General features: G+C 42.4%; 1 protein-coding gene and 1 pseudogene across 10 annotated transcripts in view; one reads left to right on the top strand and one right to left on the bottom strand.

Moving 5' to 3' along the window:
* AAK1 (AP2 associated kinase 1) overlaps positions 1 to 18,481 on the top strand; it is a 168,163-nt gene that overhangs the window by 107,303 nt on the left and 42,379 nt on the right. For 5 of the 10 annotated variants that reach the window (XM_030763213.2, XM_089923055.1, XM_089923058.1 and 2 more), the window contains exons 11-16: positions 964 to 1,118; positions 2,090 to 2,391; positions 7,083 to 7,331; positions 11,833 to 12,065; positions 13,284 to 13,441; positions 14,744 to 14,848. In XM_030763213.2, the coding sequence (XP_030619073.1) occupies positions 964 to 1,118; positions 2,090 to 2,391; positions 7,083 to 7,331; positions 11,833 to 12,065; positions 13,284 to 13,441; positions 14,744 to 14,848 (1,202 nt within the window). The remainder of the gene's footprint in view (positions 1 to 963; positions 1,119 to 2,089; positions 2,392 to 7,082; positions 7,332 to 11,832; positions 12,066 to 13,283; positions 13,442 to 14,743; positions 14,849 to 18,481) is intronic. The other 5 variants (XM_089923056.1, XM_089923060.1, XM_089923063.1 and 2 more) reach the window with 4 other exon arrangements.
* On the bottom strand, positions 14,441 to 17,931 carry LOC149747727 (large ribosomal subunit protein eL36 pseudogene; annotated as a pseudogene).

The raw sequence follows: 18,481 nt of genomic DNA on the forward strand, positions 1-18,481 counted from the left end.
AAACAACATCTGGAGGCAAGTAATCCAGGGCTGATATGGAGTTCTGTTCCACAAAGCCCTCAGGTACCCAGGCTGCTTTAAGCTCATCACTCCACCATCCCTATGGTTGTGGCCATGCCCTCATGGACCGATATGGCAGCATCCCTCTTCCAAGCAGCAGGATCAAGGAATTGCCAAAGAAGAAGAGAGACAAAGAGCACGCACAGAGTTTCTTAAGGTTTCTAGAAACTGCTACATAACAATCTGTTTATATCCCACGTAGGCCAGAACTTAGACACATGGCCATACCTGATTACAAGCGAGACTGGGCAATGTGATTTTTACTCTGGGTGACCCTATGTCCAGCTAAAAATTGTTATTACCATGGAAAAAAGCAAATATGTGTATTGGAGGAAATAGAGTTCCTGTCACACTCCCCAAATCCTTTATCTTGAGTTGTTTACTTATTCTTTCTAGTTGCATTATTGGATTAACTCATTTGATGCTTCTTATTATAGAGAGACCATTTTGACAGCTAGTTCGAATCAAGTTTGAGTCCCTGTACATCTGAAAACCACCTGCTTTAAACCTCTCTTTGCATTATCATCAAAGTATATTCTAGGGAATCCTAAGAAGTATTAGGCAAAATGGTCCCAAGATCAAAAAAGTTTGAGAAACGTTGCATTCTATATAATGCTGTCTTTGAGGTATTCCTTGCACGTTCACAAGTGAAAAGTTTTTCTAGAAAGGAATCTGATATTTTGATCAGTGTGTTAAAACTTATTTGCCCACCTTTTCTTTTTCATAACATCTAGTAACACGTAACATCCTGTGCAATACCCTCTGGGAAATGTTGATTAAGTGGATATGGAAGGTTTGGATGAATGTGGAGGTGAAAGCTTATCCATCATGTACTCTGTCTACCCCCTTTTCATTTTCTCACCCTTTAACAGGCGGCTTTTTTTTCACCTTTTCTCTTTCTAGACTGACAGATCCCATTCCCACCACAGAGACTTCAATAGCACCCCGCCAGAGGCCTAAAGCTGGGCAGACTCAGCCCAACCCAGGAATCCTTCCCATCCAGCCAGCCCTGACACCTCGAAAGAGGGCCACAGTTCAGCCCCCACCTCAGGCCACAGGTCAGTAACTAGGTTGGTTTGAAACTTGGTACACCTCTTTGTCATCCTGGACTGTAGAGAAGTCTTGGAAAGCCTGGTTTTTCCTGGAGTGGAATCTAGAGACATGTAAAGAGTAATGGTTTTCCTCGAGGAACTGGAGATGAGCTGCCTTTGAAGTTGTATGGGTAATGGCTGGCCAAAAGGAAGGCCTCACATTGAATTCTCCAGTGGATCTCCAAGGCCACTGAAGCCTGTTGTCTCTATTTTTTCTAGTCTTGGCCCTGATTTTACGACGTGGTCCATTCATCCCCTGCCTCCCTCTCTATTTCATATACTTATCTTTGCATTAAAAAAAAAATCTTTTTGGACACAGAGGAATTATTTCTTTAATGCTCTGTCTCTTGAAGTATCTGTCACCTCTTCATGTTTTGTTTTTCCATTTCTAATGAGCGGACTGAGTTTCCTTTCGTAAAGAGGATTGATCCAAATTATCAAGTAACTGAACACAGCCATCACTCCCCCTACCAGGAAGCTGCTGTTGGTGAAGTTGGTGGTCATTTACTTACAATCAGGCATCCAGACTGGGGTTGTGTAACATACACGTAAACCATCAAAGAATGCTTTTGTCCTGCAGTGTGCCACAAATGCAAAGATTGTGTTTATGTGCAGTAGCATCAAAGTCCAGTTGAATATGTAGATCCTCAGGGTGCTGACTAAAGGCGTAATTGACTACATGGGATGGTGAGCAAGGGAGGACTTTTTGAAGGAGACAAGCATTGAACACTGTTATTGGACCATGTTTTGAAAAATATGAAGCACGTAGTATGGCAAGAAGAAGGAAGGGCCTTCCAGGTGCAAGGACAGTGAGAAGCCCATGGATCTTGGGATTATCTGTCCACTGATCACCCCCTCTTTATTGCTTTGGCAAGAAAGAAAGCCGCGTTCGTTTGGGAGAGTTTTGAGCCCTTATATGGAGTTTATTCTCCTTGCAGGATCCAGCAATCAGCCTGGCCTTTTAGCCAGCGTTCCTCAACCAAAACCCCAGCCTCCACCCAGCCAACCCCTACCGCAGTCTCAGCCCAAGCAGCCCCAGGCTCCGCCCACCCCACAGCAGCCGCCTTCCACGCAGGCCCAGGGTCTGCCCACCCAGGCCCAGGCCACACCCCAGCACCAGCAGCAGCTCTTCCTTCAGCAGCAGCAGCAGCAGCAGCAGCAGCAGGCGGCACCGCCTCCTGCACAGCAGCCAGTGGGCACATTCTACCAGCAGCAGCAGCAGCAGGCCCAGGCTCAGCAGGTAAGGCGGTGAATGTGACCCTCGCTTGGCATATGGGAGTCATCCCTGTGAAAAGGTCCACTACGTGCAGGTGTCTTCCTTGGGAAGCCCTGGGAAGACAGAGAGCCATGACCCGGCACAGCGTTGTACTCACAGATGGCAGACACTAAACCTGACACAGTGGAGCCCTCACTGCATCACTCACAGCCCTCCCCTGCTTCTTCTCAGGCCATGGGGAATTCTGCACCTCACCAGGGAACCTCAGCAAGGAAGCTGGTTTTTAAGGACTCATTTTTAAATTTTTATTTATTTATTTATTTATTTATAACATCTTTATTGGAGTATATTTGCTTTACAATAGTGTGTTAGTTTCTGCTGTATAACAAAGTGAATCAGTTATACATATCTCTTTCCCCATATCTCTTTCCCCGTATCTCTTTCCCCATATCTCTTTCCTCTTGCATCTCCCTCCCTCCCACCCTCCGTATCCCACCCCTCTAGATGGTCACAAACCACCGAGCTGATCTCCCTGTGCTATGCGGCTGCTTCCCACTAGCTATCTATTTTACGTTTGGTAGTGTATATATGTCCATGCCACTCTCTCACTTTGTCACAGCTTACCCTTCCCCCTCCCCATATCCTCAAGTCCATTCTCTAATAGGTCTGTGTCTTTATTCCCATCTTACCCCTAGGTTCTTCATGACCTTTTTTTTTTCTTCTTAGATTCCATATATATGTGTTAGCATATGGTATTTGTTTTTCTCTTTCTGACTTACTTCACTCTGTATGACAGACTCTAGGTCCATCCACCTCACTACAAATATCTCAATTTTGTTTCTTCTTATGGCTGAGTAATATTCCATTGTATATATGTGCCACATCTTTATCCATTCATCTGTCGATGGACACTTAGGTTGCTTCCATGTCCTGGCTATTGTAAATAGAGCTGCAATGAACATTTTGGTACATGACTCTTTTTTGTTCTTCTTTTTTTTTTTCTGACATGACACCATCATCAAATTGAAGCAGAAAAACAATTATTTCTTATTATCATCAAATATCCAGTAGTGTTTAACTCTTTCTGGTGTGTCATAATTTAAATTGCTTTGTATATTTTTTCACATTTTTTGCTCTGAATATATTCATTTTATAATGATCGATATATCTTTTAAGTCCCCCTTTTAGCCAGAGGTGGCTTCCTGCTCTTTTTTCCCCTTTGCCACTTTTTTTTTTTTTTTTTTTAAAGAAACTGGGTCGTTTGTCCTGTAGAATTTCCCACATTCTGGATTTGGTTGATTGCATCCCTGTGGTGTTGTTTAATATGTTCCACCACCCCCTGTGTAAACGGGTAGTTTCTTGAGGCCTCTCAGTATTTGATTCAGGCTGATAGTCCTTTGCTCTTCCAGTTGCATCACATCAGGAGACATACAGTAGTCCCAGCATCACAAGACACAGAGTGGTCTCACCTTGTCTGTGGGGGATGTGCTCCAAGACCCCCAGTGGATGTCTGAAACCACAGCCAGTACCGGACCCTATATATACCATGTTTTTTCCTATACATACATACCTATGGTAAAGTTTAATTTATAAATTAGGCACAGTAAGAGGGTAACAAGAATAGCTAATAATAAAATACATCAATTATAGCAATATACTGTAATAAAACTTATGTGAATGTAGTGTCTCTCACAAAATATTCTTGTGATGGTGTGAGATGATAAAACGCCTACTTGATGAGACGAAGTAAGGTGAATGTCGTGAGCATTGTGACATAGCGTTAGGCTACTATTGACCTTCTAACCGTATGTCGGAAGGAGGATCATCTGCTTCTTGGGATCCAGAATCGTGGAGCCATGACAGTGTCAATGGTTGCATGTCAGGAGCAGATGGTGTCAATGGTTGGGGATCCCAGCCAGGACGAAATGGGACGGTGCAAGGTTTCGTCACACTGCTCAGAACAACATGCAGTTTAAAACTTATGAATTGTTTATTTCTGGACTTTTCCATTTAATATTTTCTTTATTTTTTTTTGCGGTACACGGGCCTCTCACTGTTGTGGCCTCTCCCGTTGCGGAGCACAGGCTCCAGACACGCAGGCTCAGTGGCCATGGCTCACGGGCCCAGCCGCTCCGCGGCATGTGGGATCTTCCCGGACCGGGGCACGAACCCGCGTCCCCTGCATCGGCAGGCAGACTCAACCACTGCGCCACCAGGGAAGCCCCCCATTTAATATTTTCATATCACTGTTCATCACGGGTAACTGAAACTGCAGAAAGCGAAACTGTGGATAAAGTCTGCTTGTCCCCTCTTTTATTAATGTTAAGATCAATCTGTGGGTTTGGTGTTGTCTGTCTGATCCAGTCACTTAATATTCCCCTTCAGTTTGTTTCCTAAGTCCATTAATTCATTAGGGGTGGCAAAGTGGTGATATTCTAGCATTCCATCTTCATTTAGGGGCTGGATTTTTCTGTAAAGAACTTGGGGTTGAACTCGCGCCCCCTGCATTGGAAGCACGGAGTCTTAACCACTAGACCACCAGGGAAGCCCCCTGTAAAGAACTTCTTCAGCAAGTATTTGCTAACCCTGAGGTACTGTTTGTACAGAAAAGGCAGAAATAATGCATGACTCTTGCCCTGTGTTTACCAGTTTTCAGAATAATGAGTTTGTTCATAGTACCATCCAGAAGTGAACAATGAAGATTTTGTTTTGTTCTTAGTATCATTATGAGTTCATGCATCTTAATATATTTGATGTTTCCACACATTGCTGTTAAAAAAATTTGTCCCAGTTGTCTCAGTTTTGGCCAGTGGAAGTCTCTTCAGATTGGCTCCTGGGTCCTTTGGCTGTGACTCCAGTAGCCTTTAATGTGTCCTTGCTATTTGGTGTAACAAGCTGTTCCAGAATCATTCTGCCCTTGACCTGGAATCAGCCATTTCTCCAAGGAGCTGTTTCCCTTTAATGGAAATGATATTTAGAGACCACAGTCTTGCTACTAGGGATACCCATTTGCTAATGGGTTGGTTATTATTTTTAGGCCTTTTCAGTGGTTAGGACACACACATATATATATATATATATTTCTAATAGAATATACACCATGAATTCAAGTTTATATTTCTAAAGCAGTTTTGTAATTATAGGATTTTTGTTTAACTTCTTGGATTTTATATTTGTATCTTTCTCATCTGGAAATCTTGATTCCTAACAACATTAACATAATTCTTAATTGATTTATAGTTTCAAGATAACAATACCAATATGATTACCGAAAACAGTTTAAGATTTCTTTGCCATTCTTGTTTTTTGGGTTTTTTTTTTTTGTTTTTTTGCGGTTTGCGGGCCTCTCACTGCTGTGGCCTCTCCCATTGTGGAGCACAGGCTCCGGACAAGCAGCCTCAGCGGCCATGGCTCACGGGCCCAGCCGCTCCGCGTCATGTGGGATCTTCCCAGAATGGGGCATGAATCTGTGTCCCCTGCATCGGCAGGCGGACTCTCAACCACTGCGCCACCAGGGAAGCCCTTCTTTGCCATTCTTACACCTAGAATGTTTAGCACATTATTTTCTAGGAGTTTGGCTATTAATCTGATACACAGGTTTATTTGCTTTGTTTTGCTGTTTAGTTATTGCTTTTTAAATTTCGGTTTAATTTTGTTTTGTGAAAATGTAAAACATTTACATAATTTCAAACTTAAATCTGCAAAATTCTATTCCCTCCATCCCACATATGAAGGTATCCTTCATTCCTATTTACAACTTGAGAGTGTTCCCTTAAAGGATATATAGCATAGTTTATTCCAATCAGTCCCCTGTTGACAGACGTTTGGTTGTTTCTAGCTTTTTGCTTTTATAAGTAGACAGCTATTTATTGATATCTGCTTTTTTTGCTAACGCTTTAACTTTGCCCCAGTAGGCAAACAATATCCTCCCAGTTAACTTCATAACTAAGTAACAGTATTTGGAATTTCACAGACAAGATCTTGACTTCTGTTCATCAGTAGGCCCTTTTTTCAGCTGTGTTTTTGTGCCTTACACAGAGTCCTTAGCAGTGAGGAGTAGAGAAGTATTCCTGTCTTCAGGAAGTTTATAAAATAATATAACTTGAAACCATGCTACCAGTATAAGATAAAATATCATTAAGTGGTAGAGTATATTGAATATTTTGAATGTTTAAAGATGGGAGTTTAATAAAGAGAGCTATTGGGAAATGATTTTCAGAAAGGCTTAAGAGGACTTAATAACTGAGTTAACATTTAGGTTATTCTCCTTAGTGTCATCATTGCTTCATCCTGTTCATGTAGGGAAGAATTTTAATCCTGGTTATTTCCAAATCCCTTTACGAGAGGGATAACTTCTGCGGTTAGCAGATCATTTAGTAGCTTCTGTTACGCTCCAGCATGTGGAGTCACAAGATGCACAGTCAGATGGATGCCCTCAGGCCAGGCACAGAAACCCCTCGGAAGCCAGTCTGCCCTGCAGGAGGCAGGTAGTGCAGTGGCTGGAGCCTGTCAGTGTAACGTGCTGCTGTGTTTATGTCATGCCCTGAGGTTCCCCTCGTGAGTTTTCAGGCCAAGGTAAAAGACGCCCTACCTGCCCTTGCCTTTGGCTTCAGCACCGGTCTTAGTTGTTACCGAGACATTCATCCTTCGTGGAATATGGTTCTGAGACAGGCTTTTATTCACCTCTTCATTCCTTGCCACTTTCTCCTGCTCAGTTTCAGGCAGTACACCCTGCAGCCCAGCAACCCGCGATCGCTCAGTTCCCCGTGGTTGCCCAAGGAAGCTCTCAACAGCAGCTGATACAGAGCTTCTACCAGCAGCAGCAGCTGGCCACAACCCTGCATCAACAACAGCTGCTGACTCAGCAGGCTGCCTTGCAGCAGAAGACCGCAGTGGTAGCCCTACAGCAGGCCCAGGCACAGCCAGCCACAGCCCCCCAGCCAGCCCCTGCCCAGGAGCCAGCGGTGAGAATCAACCAGAAGAGGAGCACGCAGTGAGGGCTAGGGAAAGGGTGGGAAAGAGGCCGCAGCAGCTGGTGTGGCACAGCTGCTCCCCGCCCTGGTGGTGAAGATATTTGATCTTTTCCCGATATATCCAGGAAAAGGATGAGGTATACTCTAGAAGCTTAAGGTTTTAGAAAAATGATTCTAGGTTGCTGATGGACAAATGAACTTGTTTACAAGACACAAATAGACTCACAGCCATAGAAAACAAACGTATGGTTACCGAAGGGGAAGGGAGCGGGGAGGCATAAATTAGGAGTATGGGATTAATAGACGATGAACTTTCTTATTTCTCACTCTAATATTAGGCTGGCAGAAGGAGCTGTTCATTGTCTGTCAGTGCCAGTGTCAAGCAGTCAAAGCCCTAGGTAGGGTTAGAGCTAATCCCTTTCCCGTCTTCAGGGGGCAGTTTGACCACTGTGGCCTTCCCAGTCTCGGGAGGTTCATGTAGGCCTCCACCTGTACCCTGAGTCCTGACAGTCTTGTGTTTATTCTTTGTCTTGGATGATATTACTGGCCACCTTAAATAAGTCTACTATGCAGCACCCTTCCAGGGCCCGCTTGCTGAGACCATTTGTCATGGCCTGATCCCCCTCTGGGCACCAGAGCATCTGACTGTTGTTTGAGCCATCTTGTCAGTTTAGAAATTTGGCATGTTCATTTCTAGATACTGGCTGAGTATAGAATCAAGACCTCTACATGCTCTTCTGATTGACCTCTACAGGTACATCCTCAGGCACATCATACTTTGACCTTTAATGAGTGCGTTTAATGAGTACTCACAGAGTGACAGTAATAGAAAATTTTATAATGATAGAAAAAGGCATTTTACATACCCAGCTGACAGAGTATCACAGCTACTCTCTTATTCCCAGGGAAGCCCAACCACTAGAAGAACGAAGGAAAAGTAAGAAACTATCTTTCTGAGGATTGATTTCTAATAGAGTTTTGTCACTCATCTTAAACCAGAAAACCTACATCCCTTCAAAAGGAAGCAGTGCCGTAAATAGATTGTCTTCTTTAAGTCTCAGCTAAATGTGTGTTCAGTGTCTTTACACCTTCGTTTCTGAAACAGCTTGGTCTTCCTGCAGGCGTTTGGTAGACAGCTACTCTGTATTTTTAACAAGCGACAAAGTTCCTCTTGTTAATGGAAAAACAGTTTTTAAAAAATTATTGTATCATGTAGCTAGTTGAAATCTTATTTTGTCCAGTCCTCATTTAATGGAATTAGAAACTAAGGCCCAGGCTAGAAAAGGATCACCCAAGACACACAGACTGATAGCACCAGAGCTGGGGCATGAACTGAAGAATCCTGATCTGTGTTCAAGGAAATAACAATGCTCGTTCAGGGTGAGGACGCGATCATCTACCACCGACTATACACTTCTTATGGGGGCCCCCTCTGCTGACCCTGGACAAAAGTATCCACTTCCTTGGGAATGAACTGTGATCCTTCTCCATGTTCCTTGAGTGAAAAAATACTTTGAGCACTTTGTTCAGGGGTAGGTGGTTGAGGGCACAGAGAAGGAACGAGAACAGAACGTGCTTCAGCCAGGAGCCAGAGAACCTCCCAGCTTTGACCCTTCCCTTTCTTCCGTGACCCTTTGTAGGACTTTGCTAGAGAAGCAAGTAATTGAATGTAAAGTATACCCTGCAGCCATCTCACAGCAATAATCTGCAAAGGGACGATGGCCATCCCCCACAGATGTTTATTGCAGTCTTAATAATAGCCACAGCATGGAAGCAACCTAACTCGTTCCAACAACTCACCTGTGCAGCCATTAAAAATCATGGTTATAGGGACTTCCCTGGTGGGCCAGTGGTTAACAATCCGCCTTCCAATGCAGAGGACGCGGGTTCAATCCCTGGTCGGGGAACTAAGATCCCACATGCTGCGGGGCAACTAACCCTGCGTGCCACAACTACTGAGCCAGCACGCCACAACTAGAGAGCCTGCAAGCTCTGGAGCCCACACGCCATAACTAGAGAGCCTGCGTGCCGCAACTACTGAGCCCATGCACCCTGAAGCCCATGCGCCACAACTAGAGAGAAGCCTGCACACTACAACTAGAGAGAAACCTGCACACCACAACGAAGAGCCCGTGCACCACAATGAAAAATCCCGCATGCCGCAACTAAGACCTGACACAGCCAAAAATAAATAAATATTAAAAGAAAACAAAAACAATCAACTATATTTCAATAAAAATTAATTAATTTTAAAAAATCATGGTCATAAAAGTCTGTACAATAGTATGGAAACTCTCGTGAGGTAGTGTTAGAGGAGAGATGAGATTATGGGACGAGTATGTACTTGAAATAGACTTAAATATAAGATAGCAGAAAGATAAGAACAGTTGTATTAGAGTAGTGGAATGGAAGTCCGGGTGGTTTTTCTCCCCTAGTCTGTATCCTTACATTTCTTGATGTTATTATACTCCTTTTATAGTTATATCTTTTGTTTTTTAAAAAATCTTTGGCAAGATAGGCATCTGAGTCTACCTTGCTTCTCCTCCCCCTGTGGTCTGTTTCTCCCTCCTCCCCCTGCCCAATCCCATTTTTGGATGAGGAGGCATCATGGTGCAGAAAAGGGCCCTGGGCAATAGTCAAGAGACATGGATTCTGCCCTCAATTGACCCTGTGACCTTGAGCGAGCACTTAGCCTTAGGGGGCCTTGATCTGGTCTCTTCTAAAATGAGGGAGTTGGAATCCATGTTCTCTAAGGTCTTTTTTGACTCTTCATTCTGAGTTTCTGATTGGAAATAAAACTGCTTGACAGGGTTGTTGTGGGGAGTGGCTGAATGGGTGGCAGCCAGTTTGAATTGGTAGCTGTGATAAAACAAGGTGTCCTCATGATGGAAGCATCTGTTCTTCGGTGTGCTGCATACAGAGAATAGGCAGAAGGAAGGGAAAATGTTCTCCAGGTAGTCTGGACTCTTCAAAACAAAGGGCCTCAACAGTTAAGTACCCTTTTCAGTGTAGTGAATGTCTTAAACTGCAAGAAATAAGCAAATCTAGTTCTGTCCTTAAAGCCCTTCTCGCCCCTGTGGGTACTGGCTTTAGGCTGGCTGTTGCAGATGCACTTCTGGACCCCTGAGGAATTGTGGAGCTGGAACTCTGGTCTTCTTCACAGAGCACTTGGCTTCTCACTCAGAGATGCAGTCAGCTGCTTTACCCTTTGACTTTAATTTGATTGGAATTAGAACCTTATATTTTATCATTCATTCGATTGGTGAGTGGTTGTGTACTCTCACATGTACGTAGCCTGCCTCAATAAAATTAAAGTCTGAGTCAATATAGGTACAGAAACTCCCAGGCTGTCAGCATCCTGACCCAAGTAGCTGGACACTCTAGTTTCCTAAATCTCTTTATCTTTGAAGACACAGAATGTGAGAACCAATTTGCAGCATGGAGGGGCAGCTCCAATCTGAGATGAAGGACTGGAGGGAAGGGATAGTTCAATACCTGAGGCATTTAATATTCTAAGTTCCTTTATTTCTGGATTGACAGTTAAGAAAAGGGTTAGGTGGCCTTCTTAATTTTTGTTCGTTTTCTTGACATAGAACTTTGTAGATCAAGACTTATGCTTAAAGACTCACTATGTGGCCACAAGGATGTTCCCACCATTTTGTTTTTCTGTGGTGACAGTGTGTCCTGCCTTCCTTCTGAAAAAGACCTATATGTCAAGAGGCCTCGTATTATTAGATCAATCATCATCAAGGGCTTTTACATTTTTTTCTTCATTCTTACTGTATCCTCTACATGGTTCTTCAGTGCCATTTCCAAACTGAAGATGGGAACAGGATAATCCCACTGCTCCAGTGCTGTACATTTTCTCAGGGGTTGCCACAGAAACAGAATCCTGTAAGACCCATCCTATGAATGAAATAGAGTGTTAACAACAAAAGCAAAAAAGTGCTGCCATTTATTAATCACAGTGAGATTCTGTCTCATTGAACTAGTAGTCTGAGCTCTGTCAGGAAGGGGTCTCTTAGCAGAAATCACTTAACTCACATGTGTTTTAGCTAGAGGTGTGCCTTCATTGGCTTGTGACTGTGCCAGTAGAATGCTTAAAGGCTGCCCTTTGGAGGCATTCTGAATGAGTTCCTAGAGCAGAAAGTGGTCCTTTAGGAAACTTTCTAGGTCTTTAAAGCTAGGAATAGCTTCTGCAGTCTTTGATCTGGGTCGAGTTACATATGGTTACCCTGTATATTATTGCCGATGAAGATTGAAATTTATATATAAGCACCAGGTAAGTAACATGCTGGTATCAGTCTCAAGGCTGCAGCTCAGATCGTCAAAGCCTTGTTTTTTTTCTTTCTGGGTGTTCTTGATAAACTGAGCCATTTGAGCCATATGTTAGCTCTCACATGCCATTTTTGTTATGCTTGTCTGCTTATTTGTTTTTCCTTTCCCTTTTTTTTTTTTTTTTTTTTTTTAACGCTTTTGTCTCTCTTCCTAGCAGATTCAAGCCCCCATAAGACAACAGCCAAAGGTTCAGACAACCCCGCCTCCTACCATCCAGGGGCAGAAACTCGGCTCTCTCACTCCTCCATCGTCCCCCAAGGCCCAGCGTGCTGGGCACAGGCGGATTCTCAGCGACGTGACCCATAGCGCAGTCTTTGGGGTCCCTGCCAGCAAATCAACCCAGCTGCTCCAAGCGGCTGCAGCTGAGGCCAGTCTCAATAAGTCCAAGTATGTACTGCTTTTGTGGGCAAGGGCTGCCGGGGGACATTGCTGTGTGATTTTTGCATGTGTGTGTAGTTGTGTGTAGATGTATATGTAGGGGTGAGTGTCCGTGTTTATTGAGAAACTGAATTTTCCTGTAGATCAGACTGATCTTAAGAAATAATTTCCTACTTGCCTCACAGTTTCCAGTCTGTCTTCCATCCCCATACCGTATCACGTGTTTTCTACATTCTTGACCCGATCAAATCTCTCCATGCTGATAACATTTCACTGGCTCCCCATTGCCTGTGGAATAATACCTGAACCGACTGGTTAACAGACCAAGGACTATTATATCACATTGGCGGAACTGCCACTCTCCTCCTGGCCCACTTAGGAAATGCTTATTTATTCATCAAGATCCATGTTGGAGGTTATATTTTCTTTGACCCTTCCTCTGGCATCATATATAATTTTGTCTGAACCCTTTTTTGAGCATGTATCACACTGTATTATCATTATTTATTTGTACGTTTAGCTGACCTAGCCTGCAAGTTCATCCACAGCAAGCACCGTGGCTTAATCAGCCTTTGTCAACCCGGTGACAGGCTCTGTGCCTGACATCAAGTAGATTGCAATGAGTGTTTGTTGCGTAAATGCAGTGTCAGGCTCTCAGCTTTCTTGGAACCATACACGGAAGTTAAAAATCTTTAAATTGAGTCATTAGCTAAATGCAAAGGGCATCAAGAGGGACTTCAGAAGAAAATTAGGTGATGATACCCAGGGGCTCAAGATGGTGGTAAATGTCTTTGTTGCTCTTTAACTGTGATGGTGTCCACTGATGCTGGATCCTGACAGATGCGAGGCAGCCGGAATAGGCGGCAGCCCCTCTGGAGCTGTTGTGAATGTTACAGTGGTCACCACGGGATGCACGAGCCTAAAAACAGGTGGCTTTGGGATCCTGAATTGAAAGAACTTGCAGATGAGACCAAAAATCTAAGCAAGAGGTTAAAGATGTAGTGGGAGACAGTGCATCACAAAAGAAAGGGAGATGTTTGTTTCACACAGTGGAAGGGGCATCTTTGGAAACTGTTCCATTGCTACGGGAAGCCCTTTTAGAAACATACTGTGGAAAATAACGGTTTGACTTATAAAATAATTTGCTCTTGAAACAAAGAGAAAATAGGTTGACCCTTTTCAACCTTTATATGTCTTTTTATTTCGTGGGGGTGGGAACCTACCTAGGTCTGCAACCACCACTCCTTCAGGCTCCCCTCGGGCCTCCCAGCAAAACGTTTATAATCCTTCAGAAGGTTCTACATGGAATCCCTTTGACGACGACAATTTCTCCAAACTCACAGCTGAAGAACTGCTGAACAAGGACTTTGCCAAGCTGGGGGAAGGTGAGTAATTGGTGTCTTTTTGTGATTAACTCTAGAGGGGTACGCATGTGAAAATGTAGGCTTGGGTCTTTCTTTCCTTCAAAGACTTGATTTTGAAATATATGCACAAAATCAGCTTGTATTTTTACTAGGGCACCGAAGTCTCTTCATCCTCAGGAAATCCTGGTCTGTTGTGGGTGGCAGCAAGGAGAGTGGGAAACTTTTAGGAAAGATTAGGTAGCATAGATCAGGATGATAGTGTCAAGCACGTTCACTCCTTGGAGGAATGTGATGGTACCTTGTCCTAAGTGTTTATTATCCCAGAAAGTCGTAGCTGCTTACCCATGAGAGTGTGCCCTCATGTAGACACTGAATCTTCATGATCAGAATTCTCTATTACTGTTGACCGACCCTGGAGCGGAGATCAAATAAACAGAAGGTACCATTTCTACCCTCAAATCCACAGTCTAATTTGGAAGGCAAGATACTCACTCACAGACACACATACACCTTGGAAAACAACAGCACACACCCTGGGAAAATTCTACAGTACGATACAGTTCAAAAAAAGTACCTCAGTGTAGACAAAAGCACAGGGAAAGGAATGATCAGAACGGAGTGAATGATACGAACTTTGGCCAAACATTTTAGCTTTATAATTTTATAGACATCTTTTTAAAATCCATACGCTTCTTGCCTTTTTTTTTTCTTCATAGGGCATAGGATTGAACTTTCTTTGACATTTATTGTCAGTTTGTTTCATTGTTACGTATGCCAGTTACTGTTCTAGACTGTAAACAGAAACACCTTCATGTGCTATTGAAAACTAGTATTTTGCACCTGATTAAGTGACTCCCAAGTTTTAAAATTCCTGTATCTATTTTTAGTAATTTCCTGTCACTGTTCTTGTTGTTCAACTGTTGGCTTTTACATTAAGCCATTGTCATTGTGCCTGTCCCTCATAGCATCTCACTCCTGCCATCTGTCTTCTCTTTTGCTCTCATAACTACTTTCAGCATGGAAAACAGATCATCAAACTCATTAGAATGATGTAGAGATAAATCGATTCAGAGTGAAGGCTGGAGGCATTGTGCTTTGAGTAATGTGCTCAAGCTTTAGAGCTTTAGACTTCCTTTCTTTCCTCAGCTGTTTCTCAGTTACTGCAGTGACCAGACAAGGACCTTTGAATAGCCAAGGTGTTGCCATAATGCAGCAAAATGAGTCAAGTCTAGATGTCGGTTTGGAGGGTGCCCTTCACCCCTGGCCTGTGTGTGCATCATGGGATTCTGCTGGGATGAACCGAGTGGTATTTTGTCCCTCCAGGCAAACATCCTGAGAAGCTTGGAGGCTCAGCTGAGAGTTTGATCCCAGGCTTTCAACCAACCCAAGGTGATACTTTTGCCGCTTCCTCATTTTCTGCTGGAACTGGTTAGTATGGCGAACACCTGAAGCTCAAGACTCACTGTTGTGACCTTCCCACTGGTTTCCAGTCCACAGATAACCCTAGCATGGCAGTGAGCCCCAGATCCTGGTGGTAACATAATTTTCTTCATTCTGAAGATTTCCTATAAAAAGATCAGGATAAAAAAAGATCTAGAATCACTTTGAATTAGAATGGCAGGGTGATCTGGCAGTAATATACAGGATTTGTTCTCTCAAGTCCACATACATGTTTTTAAGCAAATATTTCTAAATTTCAGGAACATCATTCTGTTAATCTCTTGTAATTGCTTTGGTTCTTTGGAATGACTTGAAGAGTTCTAAGAATTAGGTGCTCTATGCTATATCTGAGTCTCTTCTATGCTGTGTTTTTGTGCATGTGTGTGTGTGCTTATGGAGACAGGGAGATATCTTTTTATTTTTATTTTTTTCTGAAAAAGTTTTACTGTGCACAGAGGGGAAGGGCTCAGTCCTTCTTGGCTGCTGCCTTCCTCATGGCGGCCAGGACATTGCTCAGCTCCTCTCTCTTCCTCTTGGCACAGATGTGTCCCCCCACCCTTTTCTTGATGAACTTGAAGGCCCGCTTGTCCTTGGAGACCTTGAGCAGCTCCATGGCCGGCCGTTCATAAGAGGCGAAGCCGCATGCCTCCTGGATCATGTCCCGCACAAACTTGGTGTGCTTGGTGAGGCGCCCGTGGCGGCGGCTGTGCCTCGGCTTGCTCACGTTCTCGGTCACCTTGTGGCTTCTGTTGAGGCCCACAGCCATGGGGTAGCACAGAGCCATGGCTGCTGCTCTTTAATGGCTGCTGTGGCGGAAGCGAGATATCTTTTTAAATGAGACGTTTAAAAAAATTCTAGAAGTAATTATAAAAACCTAATTTTCCCTTTTATTAATAAATAATATACATATTTAGTAATTTATAGAAGAGCATAGAGAAGAAAGTTAAAAGCCCCATGATCTCACCCCTGAGAAATTAGCATAGCGATACCATTTAGATGTCTGTTAGTGGCATTTAACCTTTTTAGGGTCACAGATATCTTTGTGAATCTAAGGGAAGTTACAGATCTTCTCTTTCACAAAAATACATGTGTCCACAATTTTGTGCACAATTTTCAGCCTCAGTTTATGACTCTAAGGTACATTTTTATAGTCATATTTTAAAGCCTAATTTTTTTTGCTTACAAAATTTGGCATGTTTCCCCCATATCATTAAAGAAGCTCCTCGAATATAACTTTTAAAATATCTACATTAAATTCCTTTATGTGGATACATCCTAATGTATTTAACCAGGTACCTCTTTTTTAAACATTAATTTGATGTCAATGTTTTACTGTTATAAATTCCTCAGCAATAGATGTGAGGTTTTGAATATGTTCTTTGTAGGATATGGAATTTGATATCCTTCAAAATTCATCTTTTTAATTACATTGATTAATTTCTGCTTTTAACTTTTCATATTCTTTCTTCCTGCTTTCTTTGGGTGTATCAGTATTTTTCTAACCTCGTAAATTTATTTCTGATTAGAACTTTGGCTGTTATTCCATGACATTTGCTATGTAACGCTCTTTATTTATTTATTTATTTATTTATTTATTTATTTTATTTAATTTTTGGCTGCGTCGGGTCTTGGTTCTGGTACTCGGAATCTTCCTCGCGGCATGTGGGATTCTCCGCTGCAGTGCGTGGGCTCTTCGCTGTGGTGCGCGGGTTTCTCTCTAGTTGTGGCGCGTGGGCTCAGTAGTTGCAGCGTGTGGGCTCTCTAGTTGTGGAGCAGGGCTCCAGAGCGCATGGTCTCTGTAGTTTCAGCATGCGGGCTCTGTAGTTGTGGCCCACGTGCTCAGTAGTTGCGGCTCGTGGGCTTCGTTGCCCCACGGCATGTGGGATCTTAGTTCCCCGACCAGGGATCCAACCCGTGTCCCCTGTATTGGGAGGTGGATTCTTAACCACTGGACCACCAGGGAAGCCCCTGTAATGCTCTCTTATTCTCATTCTTTTCTGGATGTTTTTAAATTTTAATTTTTAAGTTTTGATTTCTTTACCCTAGAGTTATTTAGGATATATTTTCATTGCATTGTGATAATATGGCCTCTGCAGTTTTTTCTCCTGGGTATTACGGAGGACTTCGTTATTAATTTTGTAAACGTTCTATGGGAGTTAGTAGTTTCCATTTCAATAAATACTAATCTACAACATGATTTTTAATGGAAGAACAATAACATTGTATTTAACATCCTCTTTGATGAATACTTAGGTTGTTACTAATTTTCACCACATAAACATTCTTGAAGCCCAGTTTTTATTCATATCCTTTAAAATTTCTTTAAGATAGCTTTTAGGGGATTATGTGCTAAATCAAAAGATATGTGTAATTAAGGCTTTTGGTGCGTATTTCCAAATTGCCCTCCAAGAATGCTATACAGATTTTATTTCAGTCAACAGTGAATGAGTAATCTTCACCTCTTTTTCCCAGCCAGACCAGCTCAGAGGCTGTAGACAGAGGACATTGTTTACTGGCTTTATTTCTTTTGGGATTTGTGTTGTTCATGTCCTTTTTTTTTTTTTTTATGTGCTTTGTTTATTTTGTTCTTATTAATATGTAAGAGCTCTTCATGTGTCATATTGTAAACTTTTCCCCCAGTTTGTCATTTGTCCTATGCAAGTATTATCTCATCTGACCCTCTCAACAACCCTCCGAGGTTGCCCCATCATCCCCACATCAGTTATGGTTGAGGTAACTGAGCACAGGCTAGTCTCTTTCCCAGGGTCACATAGCTAGTAAGTGGCAGAGCTGGGACACCGACCCTCTGGCTCTAGAACTTCCTCTCTCAGGTTTTCTGCCTCGTAATAAGGCAAATTTAATAATAGTGTCCTAGAACATCATCTATAGTTTCAAAATTTTTTTAATAAAATAGAATACATTTAAATCTTTTATAGTATTTTCTTTGCATACATCAATTTTATTGTATGTATTTGTGCTTCCCTTGGTAACTCTCGCTAGAGATTTGCTGTTTTATTACCTTTCAAAGACAACTCTATAGAACTACTCTTTTTCTGTCTTCTAATTCTTTATATTTTGCCTTTGTCTTTTTGATTACAGTTCCCTATTTTTCTTAGGTTCACTTTTGCTGATTTCAAGAAGAACACATAGTAAAATTTTTTTTAATTCTTTAAAAAAAAAGTATTTAGAGTTTTTCTCTCAATATAACAGTGATTTTCATCTGGCATGAGAGTGGGGCGGGAGGCTAATTATAATTTCTAATTATAATTTCTCTGTGAAGACTTTTTCACAGAGAATCTACTATTCTCTTGCCTCTTTCTTGCTCCAGTTGCCCACCCCACCCCAGCCTTTGAGGATTACACTGTTATTGAGAGTGCTTTCTAATAGCTGTGTGTTTCCCTTGTAAGAAAAAACTCATGTTTTAACCATATCCCATAAGTCTTCATATGATGTTCTCATTGTTAATATTTTGGAACAGGCATTGGAATTATTTGGAAGGTCTGTTTTTTAATATTGAATAGTGAAAATTTTTTGTGTGTTATTTTTTATTTTTAGCTTTGTTGTCTGGTCTATATACTTTTTAAATTTTTTTTTTTTTTTTTTTTTTTGCGGTACACGGGC

The sequence above is a fragment of the Delphinapterus leucas genome, chromosome 13 (genome assembly GCF_059928025.1).
Source record: "Delphinapterus leucas isolate spDelLeu-1000000601 "Yukka" chromosome 13, BTC_Dleu_Yukka2, whole genome shotgun sequence".
NCBI classification, from domain to species: domain Eukaryota; kingdom Metazoa; phylum Chordata; class Mammalia; order Artiodactyla; family Monodontidae; genus Delphinapterus; species Delphinapterus leucas.